Source organism: Callithrix jacchus, chromosome 3 (assembly GCF_049354715.1).
Source record: "Callithrix jacchus isolate 240 chromosome 3, calJac240_pri, whole genome shotgun sequence".
NCBI lineage: Eukaryota > Metazoa > Chordata > Mammalia > Primates > Cebidae > Callithrix > Callithrix jacchus.
The window spans coordinates 28522413-28549558 of record NC_133504.1 but is presented as its reverse complement, the minus strand read 5'-3'; the positions used below and the strand labels follow the sequence as shown (position 1 = coordinate 28549558).

At 44.0% G+C, this 27146-nt stretch overlaps 1 protein-coding gene across 9 annotated transcripts in view; it reads right to left on the bottom strand.

The window, feature by feature from the left end:
- The window catches only part of LOC144581910 (uncharacterized), a 110038-nt gene that overhangs the window by 47796 nt on the left and 35096 nt on the right, over window positions 1-27146 (bottom strand). For 3 of the 9 annotated variants that reach the window (XR_013533328.1, XR_013533327.1, XM_078367815.1), the window contains one exon: window positions 1-27146. This exon is cut by the window's left edge and continues 24599 nt beyond it; it is cut by the window's right edge. The exons of the other annotated variants lie outside the window; for them this stretch is intronic. Coding sequence is in view for 1 of the 3 variants with exons in the window: in XM_078367815.1 (XP_078223941.1) it covers window positions 9607-10524 (918 nt within the window). In the remaining 2 variants the exon portion in view is untranslated. 9 annotated transcript variants of the gene reach the window in all.

Here is a 27146-nt window from a genome sequence, read left to right as displayed (position 1 = left end):
TAGAGCACTTTCTCCATAACAGTCACTATAGAGCCCTCTAACCAACACTAAATGTAGAGCATTTTCAACAACATTCAGTATAGAGCACTCTACCCAAAAAAATTCACTATAGAGCACCTTACAAAACAGCAGTCACTATAGAGCACTCCAACGAAAAACAGTCACCGTAGAGCACTATACGCAACAAAAGTCACTATGGAGAAACCAACACAGCAACGGTCACTATTGAGAACCCCACATAGCAACAATCACTATAGAGCACCCAACACAGCAATGGTCACTATAGATCACCCTACTTAACAACAGACACTATAGAACACTCTACAAACAACAGGCAATATAGAGCATCCTACATAACAACAGTTACTATAGAGCTCCTACCCAACAAGTCATAATACTCTACCCAGCAAGTGTCACTATAGATCACCCCACCCAACAACAGTCACTGTACAGCACCCTACTCAGCAACAATCTCTATAGAACACCATAACCACTAAAAGTCACTATAGAGCACCCTACCCAACAGTCAATATACAGTCCTCTACCCCAAAACAGTAACTATAGAACACTCTACTTAACAACAGTCACTATAAAGCACGCTTTCCAGCAAGTCACTATAGAGTACCCTTAGCAGCAACAGTCACTATAGAGCACCCCACCCAACAGTGGTCAGTATAGAACACCTACCAAACAACAACTATAGAGCACTCTACTCAGGAATCGTCAGTACGGAGCACCCCACCCAACAACTGTCAGTATAGAGCACACTATCCAGCAACAATCACTACATAGCACCCTATCCAGCAACATTCCCTATAGAGCACCCAACAAAACAACAGTCACTATAGATCACCTAGCCAACAAGAGTCACTATAGAGCCCTCTACAAAAAAAACAGTCACAATAATGCACTCTACACAACAGCAGTCACTGTAGGCACATACCCAACAATCACTGTAAATCACCCCACTGAACAACAGTCACTTTCCATACCTACGCAACAACTGTCACTATATAGCACTCTACCAAGCAACAGTCAGTATGAAGCACGCCACCCAACAATATTCAGTATAGAGCACCCCATCCAGCAGCAGTCACTATGGAACACCCTACCTAGCCACAGTCACTATAGAGCACTCTACCCAACAAAACTTACCATAGATTATCCTACAAATCAATAGTGGCTTTAGAACACCTACCCTGCAACAGTCACTCTAGAGCACCCCTCCCAACAGCAGTCACTAGAGAGCACCTACCCAACAGTAGTCACCAAAGAATACCCTGCCCAGCAACAGTCACTTTAGAGAACCCTACCCAGCAACAATCACTAAAGAGCACTCTACGCAACAATAATCACTATAGAGCATTCCGCCCAGCAACAGTCAGTATAGAGCACCTACACAGCAACCGTCAGATTAGAGCACCACACCAACTGTCACTATACAGCACCTACCCAAAAACAATCATTATACAGTACCCTACCCAGCAATAGTCACTAAAGACCCAACCAAACAACAGACAGTATAAAGCACCCTATCCAGAACAGACACTATAGAGCACCCTACCCAACAACAGACACTATAGAGTACCCTACCAAGAAGACTTACTATAGAGGACCGTACCCAACAGTCACTATCAAGAACCCTACCAAACAATATTCACTATAGAGCACCCCACCCAACAAGTCACTATAGAGCACTCTACCCTACAGCAGTCACTATTGAGCACCTTACTAATCAGTCACTATAGAGCACTCTACCCAACAACTGTCACTATATAGCAGCCTATCAACAACTGTCACTATAAAGCACAATATGCAACAGTCACTGTAGAGCACCAACCCAACAAGTCATTATAGAGCACCTATCCAAAATAATTACTATAGAGAACCTACCCAACAGTCAGTATAGAGCACCTATCCAACAGCATTCAATATAGAGCACTCTAAAGAACAACAGTCACTATAGAGCACCCACCTAAATACAGTAACTATAGAGCACCTACTCAACAACAGTCACTATAGAGCACCATACCCAACAGTCAATATAGAGCACCCTACCCAACAACAGTAAATATAAAGCCCTCTACACAAAAACAGTCACTATAGAGCACCGTACTTAACAACAGTCACTATGGAGCACCTACCCAACAAGAGTCACTATAGAATATTTACCCAGCAACAGTCTCTGTAGAGCAACCTACCCAACAACAGTCACTATAGAGCACTTACCCAACAACAGTAACTATAAAGCTTCCAAGAAAATCAGTCACTATAGAGCACTCTCCCCAACAACAGTCACTAAAGAGCACCCTACCCGAGAACAGTCACTATAGGGCACTCTACTTAACAACAGCCACTAAAGAGCACTCTACCCAACAAAAGTCACTATTGAGCATCTACCCAAAAACAGTCACTATAGAGCCCTCTACAAAAAAACAGGCACTATAGAGAGCTCTACCCAACAACAGTCACTATAAAGCACCACACTCAACAACAGTCACAATAGAGCACTCTACCAAACAGTCACTATCTAGAGAACTCTATCCAACAACAGTCACAATCTAGAGCACCCTACCCTTTTCCAAGAGTCACTATAGAGAACTTCACCCAACAACAGTCACTATAGGGGACCATACCCATCAACAGACTCTATAGAGCATTCTACCAAACAACGATCACTATAGAGCACTTACCCAACAGTCACTGTAAAGCATCATACCCAATAACAGTCACTTTAGAGTACCTACCCAACAGGCACTATAGAGCACTCTACCCAGCAACAGTCAGTATAAAGCATGCCACCCAACAACATTCAGTATAGAGCACCCTATCCAGCAACAATAATTATACAGCACCCCACCCAGCCACAGTCACTGTAGAGCACTCTACCCAGCAACAGTCACTATAGAGTATCATAACCATCGAGTCAGTATAAAGCACATACCCAACGATAAAGCACATACCCAACAGTCACTGTAGAGCACCCCACCCAACAACAGTCACTATAGACCAAATACCCGAGAGTTGTCACCAAGAGCACCCTACCCAGCAACAGTCACTGTAGTGCACCCTACCCCACAACAGTCACTATAGAGCACCCTACCCAACCACAGTAACTGTAAAGTACTCTACCCAACAACCGTCACTATAGAGCACTCTACAAAACAATACCCACAATGGAGCACTCCACCAAACAACAGTCACATATAGAGAAATCTACCCAACAACAGTCACTATAGAGCACCCCATAAAACTGTCACTCTAGAGCACCTACCCAACAAGTCACTTTAGAGCACCCTATTGAGCAAGAATCACTATAGACCACGTACCCAACATCAGTCATTATAGAGCACTCTAGTAAAAATCACTATAGAGCACGCCACCCACAACAGCCACTATAGAGCACCCTGCACAGCAACAATCACTATAGTGCATCTATCCAACAAAAGTTACTATAGAGCATGTACCCAACAACAGTCACTATAGAGCACCTAACCAACAACAGTAACTATAGATCACTCTACCCAACAACCGTTCCTGTAGAGCAGCATACCCAAGAACAGTCACTATGAGCATGCTACCCATCAGTCACTACAGAGCACTTTAAAAACAGTAAATATAGAGCACCCTACCTAACAATAGTCACTATAGAGCTCTCTACCCACCAACGGTCACTACAAAGCACTCTAGCCAACAACTGTCACTATAGGACATTGTACAAAGAAACAGTCACCATGGAGCACTCTACCCAGCAGCTGTCACTATTGAGCACCATGCTGAACAAGTTATTATAGAGCACCTTAACCAACAACAGTCACTATCAAGTACCTACCACAAAACTGTCACTATAGAGCACTTTACCCAGCAACAGTCAGTATAGAGCACTTCACCCAGTGACAGTCAATATAGAGCAACCTACCCAGCAACAGTCAGCATAGAGCACCCTACTTAACAACAGTCATTATATAGCACCTACCCACCAAAAGTCACTATAGAGCACCCCACCCAAAATTAGTCACTATGGAGCACCTTACCCAACAGTAGTTACTACAGAGTACCCTGCTCAACAAACGTCACTATAGAGCACCTACTACACAATGGTCACTTTAGAGCCCTCTACCCAACATCAGTCAGTGTGGAGCACTCTTGTCAACAACAGTCACTATAGAGCACCCTACCCAAAACAGTCACTATAGAGCACCCAACCCAGCAACAGTCACTATAGAGCACTCTACTTAACAACAGTCACTATAGAGTATCTTACACATCAGCCATTATGGAGCACCTAACCAACAACAGTTACTATAGAGCACCCTACACAATAACAGTTAGTATAGATTATCCTTCCCAACAGCAGTTACTATTGAATACCTACTAAACAAGTCACTATAAAGCACTCCATGCAGCAGCTGTCAGTATAGAGCACCCCACCCAACAACAGTCACTATAGAGCACACTATCCAGCAACAGTCACCATAGAGCACCTACCAAAAAACAGACACTATAGCTCACCTACAAGAACAATAGACACTATAGAGCACCAACCCAACAACGGTCACTGTGGAGCACCTTACCAAAAACAGTCAATATAGAGAATCCTACCCAACAACAATCACTATAGAGCACCTATCCAACAAGTTACTATAGAGCACTGTACCCAAAGACAGTCACTCTACAGAACCTACCCAGCAACAGTCACTATAGAGCACTCTAAACAAAGAATCACTATAGAGTAAGCTACACAGTAGTCACTATGAAACACTCCACCCAACAACAGTCACCTATAGAGCACTCTACAGAACAAGTCACTAAAGAGCACCCCACCCTACAAGAGTCACTATAGATCATCCTACCCAACAACAGTTCCTATGAACCACCCCACCAAGCAACAGTCAGTATTGACACCCCACCCAGCAACACTCTAGAGCACCCTGCCCACAACAGTCACTGAAGAGCACACTAACACTCACTACAGAACACCTGCCCAACAACAGACACTATAGAGCACCTACCCAACTGTCACTATAAAGCACCTACCAACAAGCAATCACTATATAGCTCCTACCCAACCACAGTCACTATAAAGAACTCTACCCAACAAGAGTCACTATAGAGCACTGTACCCAACAAGAGTCACAATAGAGCAACCTACCAGTCACAATAGAGCACTGTATTCAACAATGATCAGTATAGAGCTCCATACCCAAAAACAGTCACTATAGATAACCTTCCAAACAAGATTCGGTATAGAGCAAGCCACTCAACAAGTCACTGTAGAGCACTCTACCCAAAAACAGTCACTATATAGCACTCTACACAACAGTCTCTTTAGAGCACTCCATCCAACAAGTCACTGATATAGCACTGACCCAACAGTCACCATAGAGCACCCCAGGCAACAAGTCACTATAGAGCACCCAACCCAACAACAGTCACTATAGAGAAACCTTCCCAGCAAATCACAATAATATAATCTATGCCAACACAGAATAGAACAGCTTACCCAACAACAGTCACTACAAAGTACCCTACACAACAGTCAATATAGAGCACCTAGCCATCAACAGTCACTATAAAGCCCTCTACCCAACAATAGTTACTATAAAGCACTCTACACCACAGTCTCTATAGAGCACGCCAAACAACAGCCACTTATAGAGCACTCTACCCAGCAACAGTCATTATAGAGCACCATACCCACCAATAGTCTCTATACAGCACCAAACCCAGAAACAGTCACTACAGAGCACCCTAAACAGCAACCGTCAGTACAAAGCACGTATTCAACAATAGTCAATATAGAGCATCCTACCAAAAAACAGTCACTATACAGCACCAAACCCAACAACAGTCAGTATAGAGCATGCTACACAGCAAGTCACTATAGAGCACCCTACCCAGCAAGTCACTATAGAGCACCTACCCAATAGCAGTCACTATTGAGCATTCTACCCAGCAACAGTCACTATAGAGCACCTACCCAACAAGTCATTATAAAGCACCCAACCCAGAAAGTCACTATAGAGCACCTACCCAACAACAGTCACTGTAGAGCACTCTATGCAGCAACAGTCACTATAGAGCATGCCACCATGCAACATTTCCTATAGAGCACCCTACCCAACAACAGTCACTATAGAAGTTGCCCAGCAACAGTCGCTATAGAGCACTCTACCCAACATCAGTCACTATGCAGCACCCTACCCAGCAACAGTCACTATAGAGCACTCCACCCAAGAGCAGTCACTATAGAGCACCCCACCCAACAGCAGTCACTATAGAGCACCCTATATAACAGTCACTATAAAGCACCTATGTAACAAAAATCATTATAGAGCACCTACAAAACAATGGTCACTAGAGAGCACCCTACCCAGCCACAGTCTCTATATAGCACTTTACCCAACAACAGTCACTATAGAGCATTCTACCTAACAACAGTCAGTATAGAGCACCCTACTCAACAACAGTCACAATAGAGCACTCTACCCAACAGTCCCTGTAGAGCCCTCTACCAACAACAGTCACTATACAGCATCCTACCCAACAGTCACTATAGAGCACACTACCCAACAGTCATTAAAGTGCACCCTCCCCAAAAAAGTCAGTATTTATAGCATACTACCCAACTGTCAGTATAGAGCGCTCCACCCAACAACAGTCAATATAGAGAAACTATGCAACAACAGTCACTATAGTTCCCTCTACCCAACAACAGTAACTATAGAGCAACTAATCAAGAAGGGTCACTATAGAGCCCATTAACAACAGTCTCTATGAAGCACTCTACACAGCAACAGTCACTATAGAGCACACCACCTAGCAACAGTCACAATGGAGCACCCAACCCAGCAACAGTCACTATAGAGCACACTACCCAACAAAAGTCACTGTAGAGCACTCTACCAACAATAGTCACTGTAGAGCACCCTACCCAACAATCACTATAGAGCACACTTTGCAGCAAGTCACTATACAGCACCCTACCAAACAACAGTCACTATCTATAGCACTCTACCCAACAATAGTCAATACAAAGCACCACACCCAGAAACAGTTAGTATAGGGCACACCACCCAACAACAGTCACTATAGAACACTTTAGCCAACGACAGTCACCATAAAGCACCCCAACAAAAAACAGTCACTATAAAGCACCCTACCAACAGCAGTCACTATAAAGCTTTTTATCTAAGACAGGTCACTATAGAGCACTGTTCCCAAAAACAGTCAGTATAGAACAGTCTACCCAAGAACAGTCACTATATAGTAATCTACACAATAGTCATTATAAAGTATTTTAACCAACAACAGTCAATATAGAGGACTCCACCTAAAAACAGTCACTATAGAGTATGCTACCCAACAACAGTCACTATAGAGCACCATACCCAACAACAGTTAGTATAGAGAACTCCACACAACAACGATCAGTATAGAGCACAGTACCCAACAACACTCACTATCGAGCATGCTACCCAACAACAGTCACTAGAGCACTGTACACAACAGTCACTATAGAGCAACTCGCTGAGGAACGGTCACTATCTAGAGCACTCTACCCAACAACAGTTACTATAGAGCATCCCAGAGAGCAACAGTAACTGTGGAGTTTTTGTGTGATGAGTGGTGTGTGTCTGTGTGAGGTGTGTGGACTGTGGATATTGTTTGTGGTGAGTGGTGTGTGTGTGTAGTGTCTGCACCTTAAATTGTGTGTGTGATGAGTGTCTGTTATGTGAGTGCACTGTGTAGTGTGTGGTAATTCATATCTCTGTGATAGGTGTCTGCACTGTGGCGTGTGTTTGGTATTGTCTGTGTGCGATGTATGCACTGTGTACTGTGTGTATGGTGAGTGGTGTTTTTGTTTTAGGTGTGTGCACTGTGCAGTTTCTGTGTGTTTTTGTGGTGAGTGGTGTTTCTGTGTGAGGTGTGTGCACTGAGGAGTGTGTGGTCAGTGTTGGGTGTGTTTGTGAAGTGTGCCCACTGTGCAGTGTGTGTTTCTGGTGAGTCGTGTGCCTGTGTGAGGTGTCTGCACTGCAGAATGTGTTTGGTGAGTGTTGTGTGTGTGAGGTCTGTTTACTGAGTAGTGTGTGGTATCGTATCTGTGAAATGTCTTCAGTTAGGTGTGTGCGTTGTGAGTAGTGTGTGACTGCTTGAGGTGTGTGCAATGTAGTGTGCATGGTGAGTGTGGTGTGTCTGTGAGGTGAGTGCACTGTAGTGTTTCTGTGCATGGCATGTGGTGTCTGTGTGAGGTGTGCACACTGTGGAGTGTGTGTGTTCTACAGTGTGCATTTGTGAGGTGTGTTCACTGTGGAGTGTCTGCTCAGTGGTATGTGTCTGAAATGTGTTAACTGTGTTGAGTGTGTGTTGACTGGTGTATGACAGTGTGAGCTGTCTGCATTGTGGATAAATTGTCAGGTGATTTGTGTTTGTCTATGTGATGTGTGTTTGTAAAGTTTGTGTGGTGCTGCTGTGTCTCTGTAACGTGTGTGAACTCTGGTGTGTGTGTGTCATGAGGGGTATATGCCTGAGGAATGTGCACTGTAAATTGTGTGCAAAGTGTGTGGAATGCGTGTTGTCTTTGTGTAAAATGTGTGCGATGAGGGTGTGTGTGTGGTGAGTTGTGTGTATGTGTGGTGTATGCACTGTGGAGTGTGTATGAGTGGTGTTTGTGTGAGGTGTGTGCACTGTGCAGTGTGTGTTGACTTTTGTGCCTGTGTGACGTTTGTGCTATGTGGAGTGTGTGCGTGAGGTGTGTGTATTAAGTGGTGTGGGTCTGTGTGAGGTGTATACCCAGTCAAGTTTGTGTGGATTGTGTGTGGTGAGTAGTGTGTCTCTGTAAAGTGTCTGCACTTTGGATTGTGTGCGATAGGTGGTGTGTGTCTGTGTGAGGTGAGTGAACTGTGTAGTGTGTGTGGTAAGGGGTATAACTGTGGTTTCTGCACAGTAAATTGTGTTTGGTGAGTGGTCTGTGTCTTTGTGAGGTGTGTGCACTCTATAGTGTGTGTGTATGTTGAGTTCTGTGTGTTTTTGTAATATGTGTGCACTGTGCAGTTTCTGTGTTTGTGTGGCGAGTGGTGTGTCTGTGAGAGGTGTGTGCACTGTGTAGTGTGTGTGTATGGTGAGTGGTGAGCTTTTGTGTGAGGTGTGTGCATTGTGCAGTGTTTTTGTGTGGTGAGTGGTGTGTGTGTGTGGTGTGTACACGATGGAGTGTGTCAGTGGTGTGTCTGTGAGGTGTGTTCACTGTGAACTGTGTTTGTGGTGAGTGGTGTGCCTGTGTGAGGTGTCTGCACTGCAGAATGTGTGTGGTGAGTGTTGTCTTTCTGTATAAAATGTGTTTACTGTGTAGTGTGTGGTCAGTCGTGTGTCTGTATCAGGATTCTTCAATTTAAAGAGTATATGTAGTGAGTAGTGTGTGTGTAATATGTGCACTATGGAGTGTGTGTGGTGACAGCTGTGTGCTGTGTGAGTTGTGAACTGTGGAGTGTGGAATTGGTGAGTGGTGTGTGCATGTGAATTTTCTGCCCTGCAGAATGTGTGTGCTGAGCTTTGTGTATCTGCGTGAGTTGTGCACTCTTAAATGTGTGAGTTGTGTGTGTCTCAAAGTTATGTGCACGGTGGAGTATGTGTATGGAGTGTGTTTTGTGTGGTGTGTGTGAGGTATGTGCAGTCTGGAGAGTGTTTTAAGTGGTGTGTGTCTGCATGAGGTGTGTGCACAGTGGAATGAGTGTGTATTATGATTGGTGTGTGTCCCTTTGTGTTGTGTGCACTGTGGAGTGTGTCTGTGATGAGTGGTGTCTGTGTGAGGTGTGTGCACTGAGAAGTGTTTGTGGTGGGAGACTTGTTTGCATAGGTTTTTGCCTTGTGTAGAGTGTGTGTGATGAGTTGTGTGTGTCTCTGAGGTTTCTCCACAATGAAGTGTGTGTGTGAATAGTGTGTTTCTGTGAAAAGTGTGCACTGTGTAGTGTGTGTGTATGTTGAGTGGTGTGTTTGTGTTAGGTGTCTGTACAGTGCAGTGTGTGTGGTGTGTCTGTGCAGTGTGTGCACTGTGGTGTGTGTGGGGTCAGATGTGTCTGTCAGGTGTGTGCACTGTGGAGTGTGCTTTTGTTGTGAATAGTGTGCCAGTGAGGTGTCTGCACTGTGGAATGTGTTTGTGGTGAGTGTTTTGTGTCTTTTAGGTGTGTTCACTGTGTAGGGTGTGTAATCAGTAGTGTTTCCGTATGAGGGGTCTTCACTGTGGAGTGTGTTTCGTGAGTGGTGTGTGTCTTTGTGAGGTGTGTGCAATGTGGAGTGTGTGTGTGGTGAGTAATGTGTGTCTGTGAAATGTGTACACTGTGTGGTATAAGTGTCTGGAGAGTTGTGTGTGAGGTGTGTGCCTGTGGAGTATATGTTTTGTAGTGTGTGTTTGTGTAAAGTCTGTGCACCTTGGAGTGTGTGTGGTGAGTGGTGTGTCTGTGTGAAATGTGTGCAGTGTTGAGTGTGTGTGACTGGTGTGTGACAGTGTGAGGTGCCTGCATTGTGCATAAAATGTGAGGCAATTTGTGTGTGGATGCGTACTGTGTGTGCACTGTGGTGTGTGTGGAATTTTTGTGATGTGTGCTGTGTGTTTCTGAGACGTGTGTTGTGGAGTTTCTGTGTGATGAGTGGTGTGTGTGTGAAGTGTGTGAACTGTTGAGTGTGTGTGGTGAGATTGAGTCTGTGTGATGTTTATGCTATGTGGAGTGTGGTGTGTCTGAGGTGTGCACATCAGAGTATATGTGAAGTGTGTGGTGAGTGGGGTGTCTGTGTGGAGTGTCTAAACTTTGGATTGTGTGTGCAAAGATTGGTGTGTGATTGTGAGGTGAGTGCACAGTGTAGTGTGTGGTGAGCGGTATAGCTGTTAGGTGTCTGCACTGTGGAGTGTGTGGTATTATCTGTCTGTGTGGTGTATGCACTGTGTACCGTGTATGGTTACTGGTGTGTATCTGTGTGAGGTGTGTGCACTGTGCAGTTTGTGCATGTTTGTGTGGTGACTAGTGTGTTTGTGTCAGGTGTGTGCACTAAGGAGTGTGTGTGTGGTCAGTGGTGTCTTTTTGAGCTGTGCACACTGTGCAGTGTGTGTTCCTGGTTAGTGGTGTGCCTGAGGTGTCTGCACTGCAAAATGTGTGTGTGGTGTTGTGTGTCTGTGTGAGGTGTTTACTGTGCAGTGTGTGTGGTCAGTCTTGTGTCTGTGTTAGATGTCTTCCCTGTAAAGTGTGTGTCATGAGTAGTGTGTATCTGAGGTGTGTGCACTGTGGAGTGTGTGTGTCTGGTGAGTGCTGTGTGTCTGTGTGAGGTGTGTGCACTGTGGAGTCTGTGCAAGGTATGTGTTGTCTGTGAGGTGTGTGCACCATGTAGTTTGTGTGTGCATTCTATCGTGTTTGTGTAAAGTGCCTGCACTGTGGAGTGTGTGAGCATAGTGCTGTGTCTGTGTGAAATGTGTACACTGTGTTGAGTGTGTGTTGTGACTGATGTGTGACAGTGTGAGGTGTCTGTATTGTGGATAAGGTGTCAGATTAGTGTTTGTGTGATGTGTGTGCATTGTGATGTGTGTTTGTGGAGTTTTTGTGGTGCATGCTGTGTGTCTCTGTAAGGTGTGTACTCTAGTGTGTGTGTGGTGACTGACGTATGCCTGAGTTATGTGCATTGTGGATTGTGTGGAGTGTGCAGTGTGCATGGTGTCTCTGTGTAAGGTGTGTGCACTGGAGGGTGTGTGTGGTGAGTTGGGTGTATGAGGTGTGTGCACTCTGGAGTGTGTGATGAGTGATATGTCTGTGTGAGGTGTAAGCACTGTGGAAAGTTTGTGTGTGTTGAGATTTGTGTCTGAGTTTTGTGCTATGTGGAGTGTGTGAGTGAAGTGTATTAAGTGGTGTCTGTATGAGGTGTATGCACACTGGAGTGTGTGTGGAGTGTTTGTGGTGAGTGGTGTGTGTCTGTGTTGAGTGCAATTTGGATTCTGTGTGCAGTGAGTGGTGTGTGTCTGTGTGTAATGACTGCACTCTAGTGTGTGTGGTAAGTGGTATATCTGCTTGATATCTGCACTGTGGATTGTGTTTGGTGAGTAGTGTGTCAGGTTTGTGCTGGGTATAGTGTGTGGTGAAGCTTGTGTGTGTGAGGTGTGTGCACTGTATAGTGTATGTGTATGGTGAGTGGTGTGTTTGGGTTAGGTGTGTGCACAGTGCAGTGTGTGTGTGGTGTGTGATGTGCGTCTATGTGCAGTGTATGCACTGTGGAGTGTTTGTGGTCAGAGGTGTGTGTCTGTGTCAGGAGTGTGTACTGTGGAGTGTTTGTGGTGTGCCTGTGTGAGGCGTCTGCATTGTGGAATGTGTGTGGTGAGCTGTGTCTCTTACATGTGTTCACTGTGTAGGGTGAGTGGTCAGTAGTGTTCCATATGAGGTGTCTTCACTATGGACTGTGTGTCGTGAGTGTCTGTGGGAGGTGTGTGCACAGTGAAGTGTGTGTGGAGTTTGTATGGTGAGTGGTGTGTGTTTTTGTGGAGTGTCTGCCCTTTGGATTGTGTGGTAAGTGGTGTGTGTCTAAGGTGTGTGCACTGTGGAGTTTGTGTGTGTTTAGTGTTGTGTGTCTCTGGGTGGTGTGTGCACGAAGAGTGTGGTGAGTTTTATGTCTGTGTTGTGTGGGCTATGTGGAGTGTGTGCGTTAAGTGTGTGTATTGAGTGGTGTGTCTGTGAGGTTTGTACACAGTGGACTGTCTGCACTTTGTATTGTCTGTGCTATAAGTGGTGTGTGTCTCTGACGTAAGTGCACTGTGTAGTGTGTGTGGTAAGTTGTATGTCTGTGTTAGGTGTCTCCACTGTGGAGTGTGTGGGAGTATTGTCTGTGTGGGGTGTGTGCACTCTATAGTGTATGTGTATGGTGAATGGTGTGTTTGTGTGAAGTCTGTGCACAGTGCAGTTTGTGTTTGTGTTGTAAGTGGTTTGTGTCTGTGTGAGGTGTGTGTACTGTGGAGTGTGTCTGGTAAGTGGTGTGTGTTTTTGAGGTGTGTTCACTGTGCAATGTGTATTGTGGTGCATGATGTGCCTGTGTGAGGTTTCTGCACTGCAGAATGTGTGTGGTGTTGTGTGCTTGTGTGTCTGCGGTTGGGTGATGTGCTGTATGATTGTTGTTGAGTCGTGTGCTCTATAGTGACTGTTCTTGTGTAAGGTGCTCTAATACTTACTGTTAGTGGGTAGTGCTCTATAGTGACTTTGGCTGAGTAGAGGGCTCTATAGTGACTGTTTTTGGGTAGGTCCTCCATATTGACTATTGGCTAGAATACTCTATACACACTGTTGCTGGATAGGGTGCTCTATAGTGACTGTTATTGGGTAGGGTCCTCTATAGTTAGTTGTTGCGTAGGGTGCTCTATAGTGACTGTTGTTGGTTAGGTGCTCTATAATGACTTTCTGGGTAAAGTGCTCTATAGTGACTGATGTTGGGTATGTGCTCTATAGTGACTGTTGCTGGATAGGGTGCTTTATAGTGGCTGTTGGTGGCTAGGTGCTCTATAGTGACTATTGGGTGGAATGCTCTATATAACTGTTGTTTCATACAGTGCTCAATAGGTAACTATTTTTGGTTGGAGACTTTATATTGGCTGTTGTGTAGAGTGCTTTATAGTGACTGTCGTTGGGTAGAGTACTTTATAAAAACTTGTTGGGTAGAGTGTTCTATAGGTGACTTTTTGGGTGGAGTGTTTTATTGTGATTGGTGTTAAATACGGTTCTCTAAAGTGACAGTTGATAAGTACGATATATAACGACTGTTGCTGGGTAGAGTGCTCTATACTGACCCTTGATTGTAGGGTGCTCTATAGTGAATATTGCTGGGTAGGGTGCTCTATGCTGACTGTTGTTGGGTGGGGTTCTCTACAGTGACTCTTGCTGGGTAGAGGGCTCTATAGTGACTGTTGCTGGGTAGGGTCCTCCACAGTGACTGTTGTTGGTTAGGGGCTTTATATTGCCTGTTGCTGGGTAGGGTGCTCTATAGTGACTGTTTTTGGATAGATGATGTATAGTGACTGTTGTTAAAGGGTGTTCTAAACTGATGGTTGTTGTGTGTGTGCTCTGTAGTGACTCTTGCTGTGTACAGTGCTCTATACACTGTTGGTTACAGTGCTTTACAGTAATTGTTGCTGCATAGGGTGCTCTTTAGTGACTACTGTTGGGGTAGGTGTTTTATAGTGACTGTTGTTGAATAGTGTACTCTATACTGACTGTTGTGTATGGTGTTCTATAATGATTGTTGGGTAGAGTGCTCTAGTGACAGTTGGGTAGGTGCTCTATAGTGATTGTTGTTGGGTAGCTGCTCCATAGTGACTGTTATTGGATAGGTTCCTCTATAGTAACTGTGGTTGGGTACGGTGCTCTATAGTCACTTCTGTTTGGCAGGGTGTTGTATAGTGACTGGTGTTGGGTAGTTTGCGCTATAGTGACTGTTGTTTGGTGGGTTGCTCTATCGTGACTGTTGTTGGGTTCAGTGCTATATAGGTGACTGGTGGAGTATTCTATAATGACTGTTATGTGGAGTGTTCTATAGAGACAGTTTTTGGGTAGATTGCTTTATAGTGACTGTTATTAAGTAGCTGCTTTATAGTGACTATTTTTGTGTGAGATGCTCTATAGTGGCTGTTGTTATGTAGGTGCTCTATAGTGACTTTTGTTAGGTAGAATGCTCTATAGTGATAGGGTGGTCTATATTGACTTGTTGGGTAGAGTACTCTATAGTGACTGTGGTTGGGTAGGGTTCTCTATAGTGACAGTTTTTGGGTAAAGTGCTCTATAGTAACTGTTTGGTGAGTGATCTATAGTGACTATTGCTAAGTAGGGTGATCTAGAGTGACTGTTGTTTTGTGGGGTGCTCTATAGTGACTGTTCCTTGGTAGAGTGCACTACAGTGACTGTTGGGTAGGTGTTCTATGGTAACTCTTGCTGGGTAAGGTGCTCTATAGTGACTGTTGCTGCAAAGGTTCTCTATAATCACTTGTATGTGGTGCTCTATAATGACTGTCGTTGGGTAGAGTGCTCTAAAAATGACTGTTGGGTGCTCTAAAAATGACTGTTGGGTGGAGTGCTCTATAGTGACTGTTGTGTAAAGTGCTCTATAGGGACTGTTCTTGGGTAGAGTGCCCTATAGTGACCATTGTTGGGTAGGATGCTCTATAGTGTCTTTTGTTGCATAGGGTGCTTTACAGTGACTGTTGTTTGGTAGGGTGCTCTATAGTGTCTCTTGTTGGATAAGAAGCTCTATAGTGTATATTTTTGGGTAGGTTCTCTATAGTGACTATTGGGTGGAGTGTTCTATAGGGACTGTCGTTGTATAGGGTCCTTTATAGTGACTGTTTTTAAGTAGGGTATTCTAGAGTGTTTGTTGTTGGGTAGTTGCTCGATAGTGTCTGTTGTTGTATAGGTGCTCTATTGTTTCTGTTGTTGGGTAGTGTGCTCCATAGTGACTCTTGTTGAGTATGGTGTTCTATAGTGACTATTGTTTGGTGGAGTCCTCTATAGTGACTGTTGTAGAGTAGGGTGCTCTATACTGATTGTTGTTCGGTAGAGTGATCTATAGTGACTGTTCTTGGGTAGGCTGTTCTGTACTCACCGTTGTTGGGTAGAGTGCTCTATAGTGACTATTGTGGGGTAGGGTGCCCTATACTGACAGTTCTTGGGTAGAGTGCTCTATAGTGACTGTTGTGGGGTAGAATGCCCTATACTGACAGTTGTTGAATGGAGTGCTCTATAGTTACTGTTGTTGGGTAGAGAGCTCTATAGAGACTTTTTTGGGTAGTTGCTCTATATAAACTGTTGTTGTATAGGGTGGTTTATACAGAATATTTTTGGTTAGGTGCTCTAAAGTGACTCTTGTGTAGGTGCTCTATAGTGACTTGTTGGGCAGGGTGCTCGTGACTCTTGGGTGGGGTGCTCTATAGTGACTATTGGGTAGAGTGCTCTATAAGTGACTGTTGTTGGGTGGGCTGCTCTATAGTGTCTATTGTTGGGTAGAGTGCTCTATATGTGACTGTTGTTGGGTGGAGTGCGCTACAGTAACTGCTGTTGTGTACAGTGCCCTATAGTGATTGTTTTTGGGTAGAGTGCTCTACAATAACCGTTGTCGAGTACATTGCTCCATACTGACAGTTGTTGGGTTGGTGATGTGTAGTGACTGTTGTTTTGTAGGGTGCTCCATAGTTACTGTTGTTGGGTATGCACTCTACAGTGACTGCTGTTGGTTAAGGTGCTTTATACTAACTGTTGTTCGTTAAGGTGCTCTATAGAAACTGTTGACCGGTAGTGGGAACTATAGTGACTGTTCTATAGTGGAGTGCTCTATAGTGTCTGTTGTTAGGTGTGGTGCTCAATACTGTTACTGGGGAGGGTGCTCTATACTGACTTATTTTGGGTAGAATGCTCTATCACGACTGTTGTTGAGTAGGTGCTCTATAGTGACTGTTGTAGGGTAGGTGCTCTATATTGCCTGTTGTGTGCAGTGCTCTATAATGACTGTTGTTGGGTAGGGTGCTCTAGAGTGACTGTTACTAGGTAGGGTGCTCTAGAGTGATTGTTAGGTAGAGTGTTCTATAGTGGCTGCTGCTGCATAGAGTGCTCTATAGTTACTGTTGCTGGGTGGCATGTTCTATAGTGACTGTTGTTGGGTAGGGTGCTCTATAGTGACTATTGTTGAATAGGTGCTAGGTACTGACTCTTGCTGGGTAGAGTGCTCTATAGTGAGTGTTGTTTTGTGGGGTGCTCTATGGTGACTGTTGTTGGGTAGAGTGCTCTATTAGTGACTTGTTGGGTTGAGTGCTCTATACAGACTGTTGTATAGAGTGCTCTATAGTGACTATTGGGTAGCGCACTCTGCAGTGACTTAGGTATGTTGCTGTATACTGTTTTTCTGTAGGTGATCTACAGTGACTTGTTGGGTACAATGATCTACAGTGACTCTTCGGGCACGGTGCTCTATTCTGACTGTGGTTTGGTAGAGTGCTCTATAGTGACTTGTTGGGTTGGGTGCTTTATAGTGACTGTTGTTATAGTGCTCTATAGGTGACTGCTGTTGGGTGGAGTAATCTATAGTGGCTATTGTGTACGGTGCTCTATAGTGACTGGTTTTGAGCAGAGTGCTCTATAGTGACTGTTTTTGGGGGAAGAGTGCTCTATACTGACTGCTGTTGGGTAGGTGCTCTATACTGACTGTTTTTGGGTAGGGTGCACTATAGTGACTATTGTTGCATAGGTGCTCTATAGTAACTGTTGGTGAGTAACGTGCTCTATAGTTACTGTTGTTCAGTGAAATGGCCTATAGTGATTCTAGTTGGCTAGGTGCTTTATAGTGACTGTTGTTGGTTAGGGTGCTCTATAGTGACTGTTCCTGGGTCAAGTGCTCTATACTGACTGTTGCTAGGTGGGGTGCTGTATAGTGACTGCTGCTGGTGAGAGTGCTCTATAGTGACTTTTGTTGCATAGGTACTCAATAGTGACTGTTGCTGGGTAGAGGGCTCTATAGTGACTTTTGTGTAGTTTAATCTATAGTGACTGTTGTTGGGTGGAGTTCTCCAGTGACTGTTGTTGCATAGAGTTCTCTATAATGATTGTTGCTGGGTAGGGTGACCTATAGTGACTTATGTTGGATAAGTGCTCTATAGTGACTGTTTTTGGGTTGGGTGCTCTATTGTGACTGTTGCTTGGTATGGTCCTCTATAATGACTGTTGCTCTGTAGAGTGCTCCATAGTGACTGTTTTAGGTGGGGTGCTCTATAGTGACTCTTGTTGGCGAGGGTGCTCTATATTTACTGTTTCTGGGTAGGGTGCTCTATAGTGACTGTTGTTGGGTAGGTGCACTATTGTGACTGCTGCTGGGTATGGTCTTCTATAGTGACTGTTTTTGGGTAGGTGCTGTGTAGAGCCTGTTGATGGGGGGGTGCCCTAAACCGACGGTTGCTAAGTAGGTGCTCTATCGTGACTGTTGCTGTGTAGGGTGCTCTATAGTAACTGTTGTTGGTTGGGGTGCTCTATGGTGACTATTTTTGGTTAGAGTACTCTATAGTGACCGTTGTTGGGAAGGTGGTCTATTGTGACTGTTGCTGTGTAGGGTTTCCTATAGTGACTGTTGTTGGGCAGGGTGTGCTATAGTGACTGTTTTTGGGTAGGATTCTCTATAGTGACGGTTTTCGGTAGGGTGCTCTACAGTGACTCTTCTAGGGTAGCATGCTTTATAGTGATGATTGTTGGGTTGGTGTTCTATAGCAATGGTTGTTATGTAGGTGCTCTATGACTAATATAGGGTAGATGCTCTATAGTGACTGTTGGGTAGGTGCTCTATAGTGACTGCTGTTGGGTAGGTTTAGAGTGACTATTTTTGTAAGGTGTTCTATAATAACTCTTTTTGGGTAGGTACTCTATAGCAACTGTTTTTGGGTAGAATTCTATATAGTGACTGTTTTCGATAGGGTGCTCTATAGTGACTGTTGTGTTTGGTGCTCTATAGTGATGGTTGTTGGGTAGGGTGATCTATACTGACTTTCGTAGGGTAGGTGTTCTATAGGGACTATTGCTGTGTAGGGTAATCTATAGTGATTGTTTTTGGGTGCGGTGCTTTATAGTGACTGTTGCAGGGTAGAATACTCTATTTTGACCATTTTTGGGTAGGTGCTCTATACTGACTCTAGATGTGTAGGGTTCTCCATAGTGACTGTTGTTGGGTAGGTGCTCTACAGTGACTGTTTTTGGTAGGTCCTTTATAGTGACTGAAGTGTAGGGTGCTCATAGTGACTGTTGAATGCAATACTCTATAGTGACTCCTGTTAAGTAGAGTGTTCTATAAAGACTGTTGTTGGGTAGGTACTCTATAGTGATTGATATTGGGTAGATGCTCCATAATGACTGTTGTTGGGTAGGTGCTCTATGGTGACTGTTGTTGGGTAGGTGCTCTATAGTGACTTATTGTGTAGGAGCCCTATAGTGACTGTTAAGTAAAATGCTCTATATTGACTGTTTTTGATATGGTGCTCTATTGTGTGTGTTAAGTAGGGTGCTCTATAGTGACTGTTGTGTGGGGTGCTCTATACTGACTGTTGCTGGGTTGGGTGCTCTATAGTGACTGTTGTTGACAAGAGTGCTCTATAGAGACTCGTTGGGTAGAGGGCTCTATAGTGACTGTTGTGGATTATATGCTCGATTGTGACTGTTGTTGTGTAGGGTGCTCTATCATAACTGTTGCCAGGTAGGGTGCATTAGACTGATTGTTTTTGGGTGGGGTGTTCGATAGTGACTGTTGTTGGGTAGAGTGCTCTATAGGTGACTGTTTGGCTGGAGTGTTTTATAGTGACTATTGTATAGAGTGCTCTATAGTTACTGTTGTGGCTTAAAGTGCTCTATAGTGACTGTTGTTGCATAGGTTCTTTAGAGTAACTATTTTTGAGTAGGGTGCTCTATAGTGTGTTTTGGTAGGTGTTCTAGAGTGATTGCTGTTGGGTAAAATTTTTTTAGTGACTGCTGTTGGTTGGATGCACTATAGTGACTGTTTTTGGGCATGATGCTCTATAGTGACTCTCGTTCTGTAGGTGAACTATAGTGTCTGTTGATTGGTAGGTGCTCTATTGTGTTGCTGGATAGTGTGCTCTATAAAGACTTGTTGGGTAGGGTGCTCTATAGTGACTATTGTTGGAAAGGGTGCTCTATAGTGTGTTGTGTAGGTACGCTATAGTGTCTGTTTTTTGGTAAGTGGTCTATAGTGACTTGCTCGATAGTGTGCTCTATAATGACTGTTTTTGTTTGGGTTGCTCTATACTGACTGTTGCTGGGTAGAGTGCTCTATAGTGAATGTTTTTTTGTAGGTATTCCATAGTAACTGTTGTTGGGTGAGCTGCTCTATAGTGACTGTTATTCCGTAGGGTGCTCTATACTGACTGTTGTTGTGTAGGTACTTTATGGTGACTGTTGTGTGGGGTTCTCTCTAGTGACTGTTGTTGGGTAGAGTGCTCCATAGGAGACTATTGTTGGGTGAAGTGCTTTATTGTGGTGGTTGTTGTGTACAGTGACTGTTGTGGGCACTTTAGTGAGTGTTTTTGTGTAGCGTGCTTTATAGTGACTGTTGTTTGGTGGAGTGCTTTATAGTGGCTGTCGTTGGGTAGGAATCTGATGATTGTTGTTGGGTACGGTGCTCCATACTGACAGTTGCTGGGTAGAGTGCTCTATAGTGACTCTTTTTGGTAAGGTGCTCTATAGTGACTGTTGCTGCTCGAATGCTCTTTAGTGACTGTTGCTGCTAGTGTGCTCTATAGTGACTGTTAGGTAGTTGCTCTATAGTGACTGTTGCTGTGTAGGGTGCTTTATAGTGTCTGTTTTGGGGTAGGTGATTTATACTGATGGTTGCTGGTGGAGTGCTCTAAACTGACAGTTGCTGGGTAGGGTGCTCTATAGTGACTCTTCATGGGTAAAATATTCTATAGAGACTGTTGTTGGTTAGAGTGCTTTATAGTGACTGGCTGGGTAGAATGCTCTATTGTGACTGTTGTTGGGTAGAGTGCTCTGTAGAGACTGTTGCTTTTTTGGGTGCTCTACAGTGACTGTTGCTGGGTAGGGTACACTTTGGTTACTACTGTAGGCTATGTGCTCTATAGACACTGTTGTTGGCTGGAGTGCTCTAAATTGACTATTGTTCATTGGGTGCTCTATAGTGACTCTTGATAAGTAGGATATTCTATAGTGACTGTTGTTTGGTAGAGTGCTGTATAGTGACTGTGCTCTATAGGGTCTGTTGCTGTGAAGGGTGCTTTATACTTACTGTCGTTGGGTGGCATGCTTTATACAGACTGTTGCTGAATAGAGTGCTCTATAGTGACTGTTGTAAAGATGGTACTTTATAGTGACTTGTTGGGTGGGGTGCTTTATAGTGACTGTTTTTGGGTAGGTGCTCTATGGTGACTGTACTTGGTTGAAGTTTTCTCTAGTGACTATTGTTGGGTAGTGTCACCTACAGTGACAGGTAGGCGCTCTGCAGTACCTGCCCAACAAGAGATAGTATAGAGCATCCTACACATCTGTCACTATAAAGCACCTATTCAACAGTCACTATAGAGCACACTACACAACGGTCACTATAGAGCACTCCACCCAACAATGGTCACTTATACAGCACTACACCCAACAACAGGCAATATAGAGCACCCTAGCCAGCAACAGTCACTATTGAGCACCTAGCCAACAATAGTCACTATAGAACACCCTACCCAAGTCACTATAAAGCACCTTACACAAAAATGGTCACTGTAGATCACCCTATACAGCAAGTCATTATAGAGCACCCTACCCAGCAACAGTCCCTATAGATCACTCTACCCAACAACAGTCACTATAGAGCACCCTACCCAACAAGTTACTGCAGAACACTCCACACAAGTTCCCATAGAGCACTCTACAAAATAGTCACTATAGAACACTCTACTCAAAAACAATCACTTATAGAGCACTATACCCAACAACAGTCACTATGGAGAACCCCACAAAACAGCAGTCATTATAGAGCACCCTGCCCAACAATAGTCACTATAGAGCACCCTACCCAACAACAGTCACAATAGAGCACCTACCCAACAATAGTCAGTATAGAGCACCCTATGCAACAGTCCCTATAGAGCACCTTCAAATCACTATAGATTACCTACCCTACAACAGTCATTTTAGAGCCCTTTACACAAAAACGGTAATAGAGTACTCAACTCAAAAACAGTCACTATTACACACTCTACCCAACAAGTCACAATAGAAAACCCAACCAATGAACAGTCACTATAGAGATCTATACCCAACAAGTCACTATAGAGCACCCTACACAACAGTCACTAAAGAGCACCCTGCCTTCAGCAGTCAGTATAGAGCACCCTACCTAACAACAGTCACTATAAAGCACCTGCTCAACAAGACACTATAGAGCACCTACCCATCAACAGTCACTATAAAGAACTCTACCCAACTGACACTATAGAGCACTGTACCCAACAATCACTATAGATCACCATACCGAAGAAATGTCACTATAAAGCACACTATTCAACCACAGTCACGACAGATCACCTACCCATCAACAGTCAGTATAGTGCCCTCTAACCAACAAAAGTCACCATAGAGCTCTCTACTCAGCAACAGTCACTCTAGAGCGCCCCACTCAGCAACAGTCACTATAGAGCACCCTATCTAACAGTCACTATAGAGCACATACCCAACAACAGATACTATAGAGCACCTACTCAACAACAGTCACTATAGAGCACCTACCCAACAACAGTCACTTTAGAGCACCTACCCAACAACAGTCACTATAGAGAACTCTACCCAACAAGTCACTATAGAGCACCGAAACCAAAAACAGTCACTATAGAGAAACATACCAAACAGTCAGTATAGAGCAACTACCCAACAACAATCACTATAGAGCACAAACCCAACAACAGTCACTATAGAGCACTCTTCCCAACAATCGCTATAGAACACCATACCCAAAACCAGTCACTGTAGAGCACACTGTTCAACAAAAGTCAGTATAAAGAACTTACCCATCGGCAGTGACTATAGAGCCCTCTACTTAACAAGAATCACTGTGGAACCCTCTACACAGCAATAGTCACTATAGAGCACCCCACACAACAAGTCACTATAGAGCATCCAACACAGCAACAGTCATTAAAGAGCAGCTATTCAACAATAGTCACTACAGAGCTCCCTACCTCACAACAGTCAGTATACAGCACCATACTTAGCAAGTCACTATAAAGCACTCTACCCAGTCACTATAGAGCACCACACGCAACAGTCACTGTAGAGTACCCTACCCAGCAAAAGTAACTAAAGAGCACCTATTCAACGATAGTCACTACACAGCTCCCTACCCAACAAAAGTCAATATAGAGCACCATTTGCAGAAAAAGTCACTATAGCACACTCTACCCAGCAAAAGTCATTATAAAGCACCCTACCCAAAAACAGTCACTATACAGCATTCCACCCAACAGTCACCATACAGCACCGACCCTACAACAGTCACTATAGATTACCTATTCTACAACAGTCACTTTAGAGCCCTGTACCCTACAACAATCACAATAGAGCACAATACCTAACAATAGTCCCTATAAAGCACGCTACCCAACAACAGTCACTAGGGAACACCCTACCAAAGAATAGTCACTATAGAGCACACTACCCAACAACTGTTGCTATAGAGCACCTACCCAACAGTCACTATAGTGCACTTCACCGAACAAAAGTCACTATAAAGGACCTTACCCAATAACTGTCACTATAGGGCCCCCTGCCAACAGCAGTCACTATAGAGCACCCTACCTCACAACAGTCACTGTAGAGCACCTGCCCAACAAGACACTAAAGAGCACCTACCCATCAGTCCCTATAGAGCCCTCTACCCAACAAGAGTCACCATAGAGCTCTCTGCCCAGCAACAGTCACTTTAGAGCACCACACCCAGCAACAGTCAGTATAGAACACCCTATACAACAAGATCCAGTATAGAGCATTCCACAAAACGACAGTCACTGTAGAGCACCTAAAAAAGTCACTATAGAACACTGTACCCAACAACAGTCATTATAGAACATCCTACCAAATAACAGTCAGTATCTAGAGCCCCCTACTTAACAACAGTCACGATAGAGTACTTTACCCAAAAACAGTCACTATATAGCACTCCACTCAAAAACAGACACTGTAAAGCAATCTACTCAATAGTCACTATAAAACACTGCAACAAACAACTGTCACCTATAAAGCACTCTATTTAACAACATTATACAGCACCCAACCCAAAAACAGTCACTATAGAGCACCTGCTTCAACAAGAATCATTATAGAGCACCTACATGGCAACAGTCACTATCTAGAATACAATACCCAACAACAGTCACAATAGAGCAGCCCATGCAGCAAAAGTCATTATTGAGCACTCAACCCTATAAAAGACACTATAGAGCACTCCACCCAACAACAGTCACAATAGTGCACACTACTCAACAGTCACTATAGATCACCTACCCAAAAACCGTCAGTATAGAGCAACCTCCCCAGCAACAGTCACTATAAAGAACTCTACCCAAGAACAGTCACTATAGAGCACTCTACACAACAACAGTCACTATGGAGCATTCCATCCAACAACAGTCACTTATAGAGCACTCTACACTACAATGATCACTATAAAGCACCCGAACCAACAACAGACACCATAGTGACCCCTAGCCAGCAACAGTCACTATAGAGCACTTATTCAAAAATAGTCACTATAGAACCTCCTGCCCAACAAAAATCACTATAGGGCACCTACTTAACAGTAATTATAGTGCAACCTACTCAACAACAGTCAGTATAGAGCACTCCACCAAACAACAGTTACCTATGGAGCACTCTAGCCAACAACAGTCACTATAGAGCACCTCACCAAAAAACAGTCACTATCTAAAGTCTGCTACCCCAAAACAGTCACTATAGAGCACCCCACCCAGCAACAGTCACTATAAAGCATCGTACACAGCAACAGTCACTAAAGAGCACCTATTCAACAATAGTCACTATAGAGCACCCTACCCAAATACAGTCACTATAGAGCATGCTACCAACAGTCACTATACAGCATGCTACCCAGCAACAGTCAGTATAGAGCACCCTATGCAGCAACAGTCACTATAGAGCACTCTTCACAATAGTCACTCAGAGCACCACATGCATCAACAGTCAGTATGGAGCAACCTACTCAAAAAGAGTATACAGCATTCCACCCAACAGCCACTATAGATCACCGACCCATCAAGAGTCACTATAGATCACCTACCAACAACAGTAACTTTAGAGCCCTCTACCCAATAACAGTCACTATATAGAACTACCCAACAGTCACTATAGAACACTGTACCAAAGAACAGTCACTATATAGCACTCTAACCAACAAAAGTCACTACAGAGAACCCAACCAACAATAGTCACTATGGAGCACCCTATCAACAACAGTTACTATAGAGTACAATACCTAACAGTCACTCTAGAGCACCTGCCCAAAAACAGACACTATAGAGCACCTACCCAACATCTGTCACTATAGAGCATTTACCCACCAACAGTCAAGATAGTGCACCTACCCAACAACAATCACTATAGAGATTTCTACCCAAGTCACTATAGAGCAGTACCCAAAACAGTCACTCTAGAGCAACCTACCCAACAGTCACTATAAAGCACCTATCCAAAAACAATCACTCTAGAGCACCTACCCAAAACAGTCACTATAGAGCACTCTACCCAACAACAATCACTACTGAACACTACCCAACAACAATCACTATAAAGCACACTGTTCATCAACAGTCACTATAGAACACCATATAAAAAAAGAACTATGGAGCACTCTACCCAACAACAGTCACTATAGAGCACCCTATCGAACAAAAGTCACTATACCCAACTTCACCCAACAACAGTCACTACAGAGTACCTACCAAAAAACTGTCACTATAGACATTTTGCCAAGCAACAATCAGTATAGAGCACTTCACCCAGCAACACTCACTAAGGAGCACCCTACCCAGCAAAAATCAGTATAAAGCACCATACTTAACAACATTCGTTAGAGAGCACTGTACAAATAAGTCACTGTAGAGCACCCTACCCGTCATCAGTCACTATAGAGCCCTCTACCCAACAGCAGTCACTATAGAGCACTCAACCCACCAGCAGACACTATAGAGCACCATACCCAACACTAGGGACAATAGAGCCTGCTACCCAGTAACAGTCAGTATAGAGCACCTACCCAACTACAGTCATTATACTGCACCATACCCAACAAGTCACCTACAGAGCACTCTAAACAACAACAGACACTGTAGAGCACCCCACACAATAACACTCCCTATAGAGTGCCCTAAATAACATCAGTCACTATGAAGCATGATATCCAAAAACAATCACTATGGAGCACTTACCCAACCACAGTCAGTATCTAGAGCACTCTACCCAACAACAGTCACTATAGTGCACCACATCCAGCAACAGTCAGTATTGAGTACCCCACCCAAAAAAAGACAGTATAGAGCACTCCAGCCAACATTCACTATAGTGCACCCTACCCAACAGCAGTTACTATAGAGCACCCTAACAAACAACAGTAACTATACAGCACATACCCAAGAAAAGTCATAATATAGCACCTACACAACAACAGTCAGTACAGGACACCTACAGAACAACAGTCACTATGGAGCACTCTACCCCGGAACAGTCACAATACAGCACTGTACCCAAAAAGTCACTATAGAGCACCATACACAAAAAGTCACTAAAAAGCAATGTACTCAACAACAGTCACTATAGATCACCTACCAAACAAGCATTAGTATAGAGCAAGCTACCCAACAAGTCACTGTATAACACTCTACACAACAGTCTCTATAGAACACTCTACAAAACAATAGTCTCTACAGAGCACTTCACCCAACAACAGTCAATTGTGGAGCGCTCTGCCCAAAAACAGTCACCATAGAGCACCCCATCCAACAACAGAGCACTTACCCAGCAACAGCACTCTACCCAAAAACAATCTACCCAACAACAGTCACTATAGAGCACTCAACCCAACAACAGTCACTATAGAGCACGGTATCCAACAACAGTCAGTATAAAGCAACATACCAAACAACAGTCACTACACAGCAACTACCCCCAAAAATCACTATAGAGCACCAACCCAACAGTCATTATTGAGCACTCTTCCCAAGAACAATCACTATAGAACACCATGCTGAACAATAGGCAGCGTAGAGCACATTATTAAACAAAAGCCACTACAGATCACCTACCCATCAGCACTCACTATACAGCTCTCTACTGAACAAGAATCACTGTAGAGCACTCTACCCAGAAACAGTAACTATAGAGCACCCCACACAACGACAGTCACTATAGAGCACCCTACCCAGCAATAGTCACTAAATAACACCTATTCAGCAATAGTCACTATAAAGCTCCCTACCCAACAAAAGTCAATACAGAGCACCCTATGCAGCAACAGTCACTATAGAGCACTCTACACAATAACAGTCCCCCTAGAGCACCCTACCGAGCAACAGTCACTAT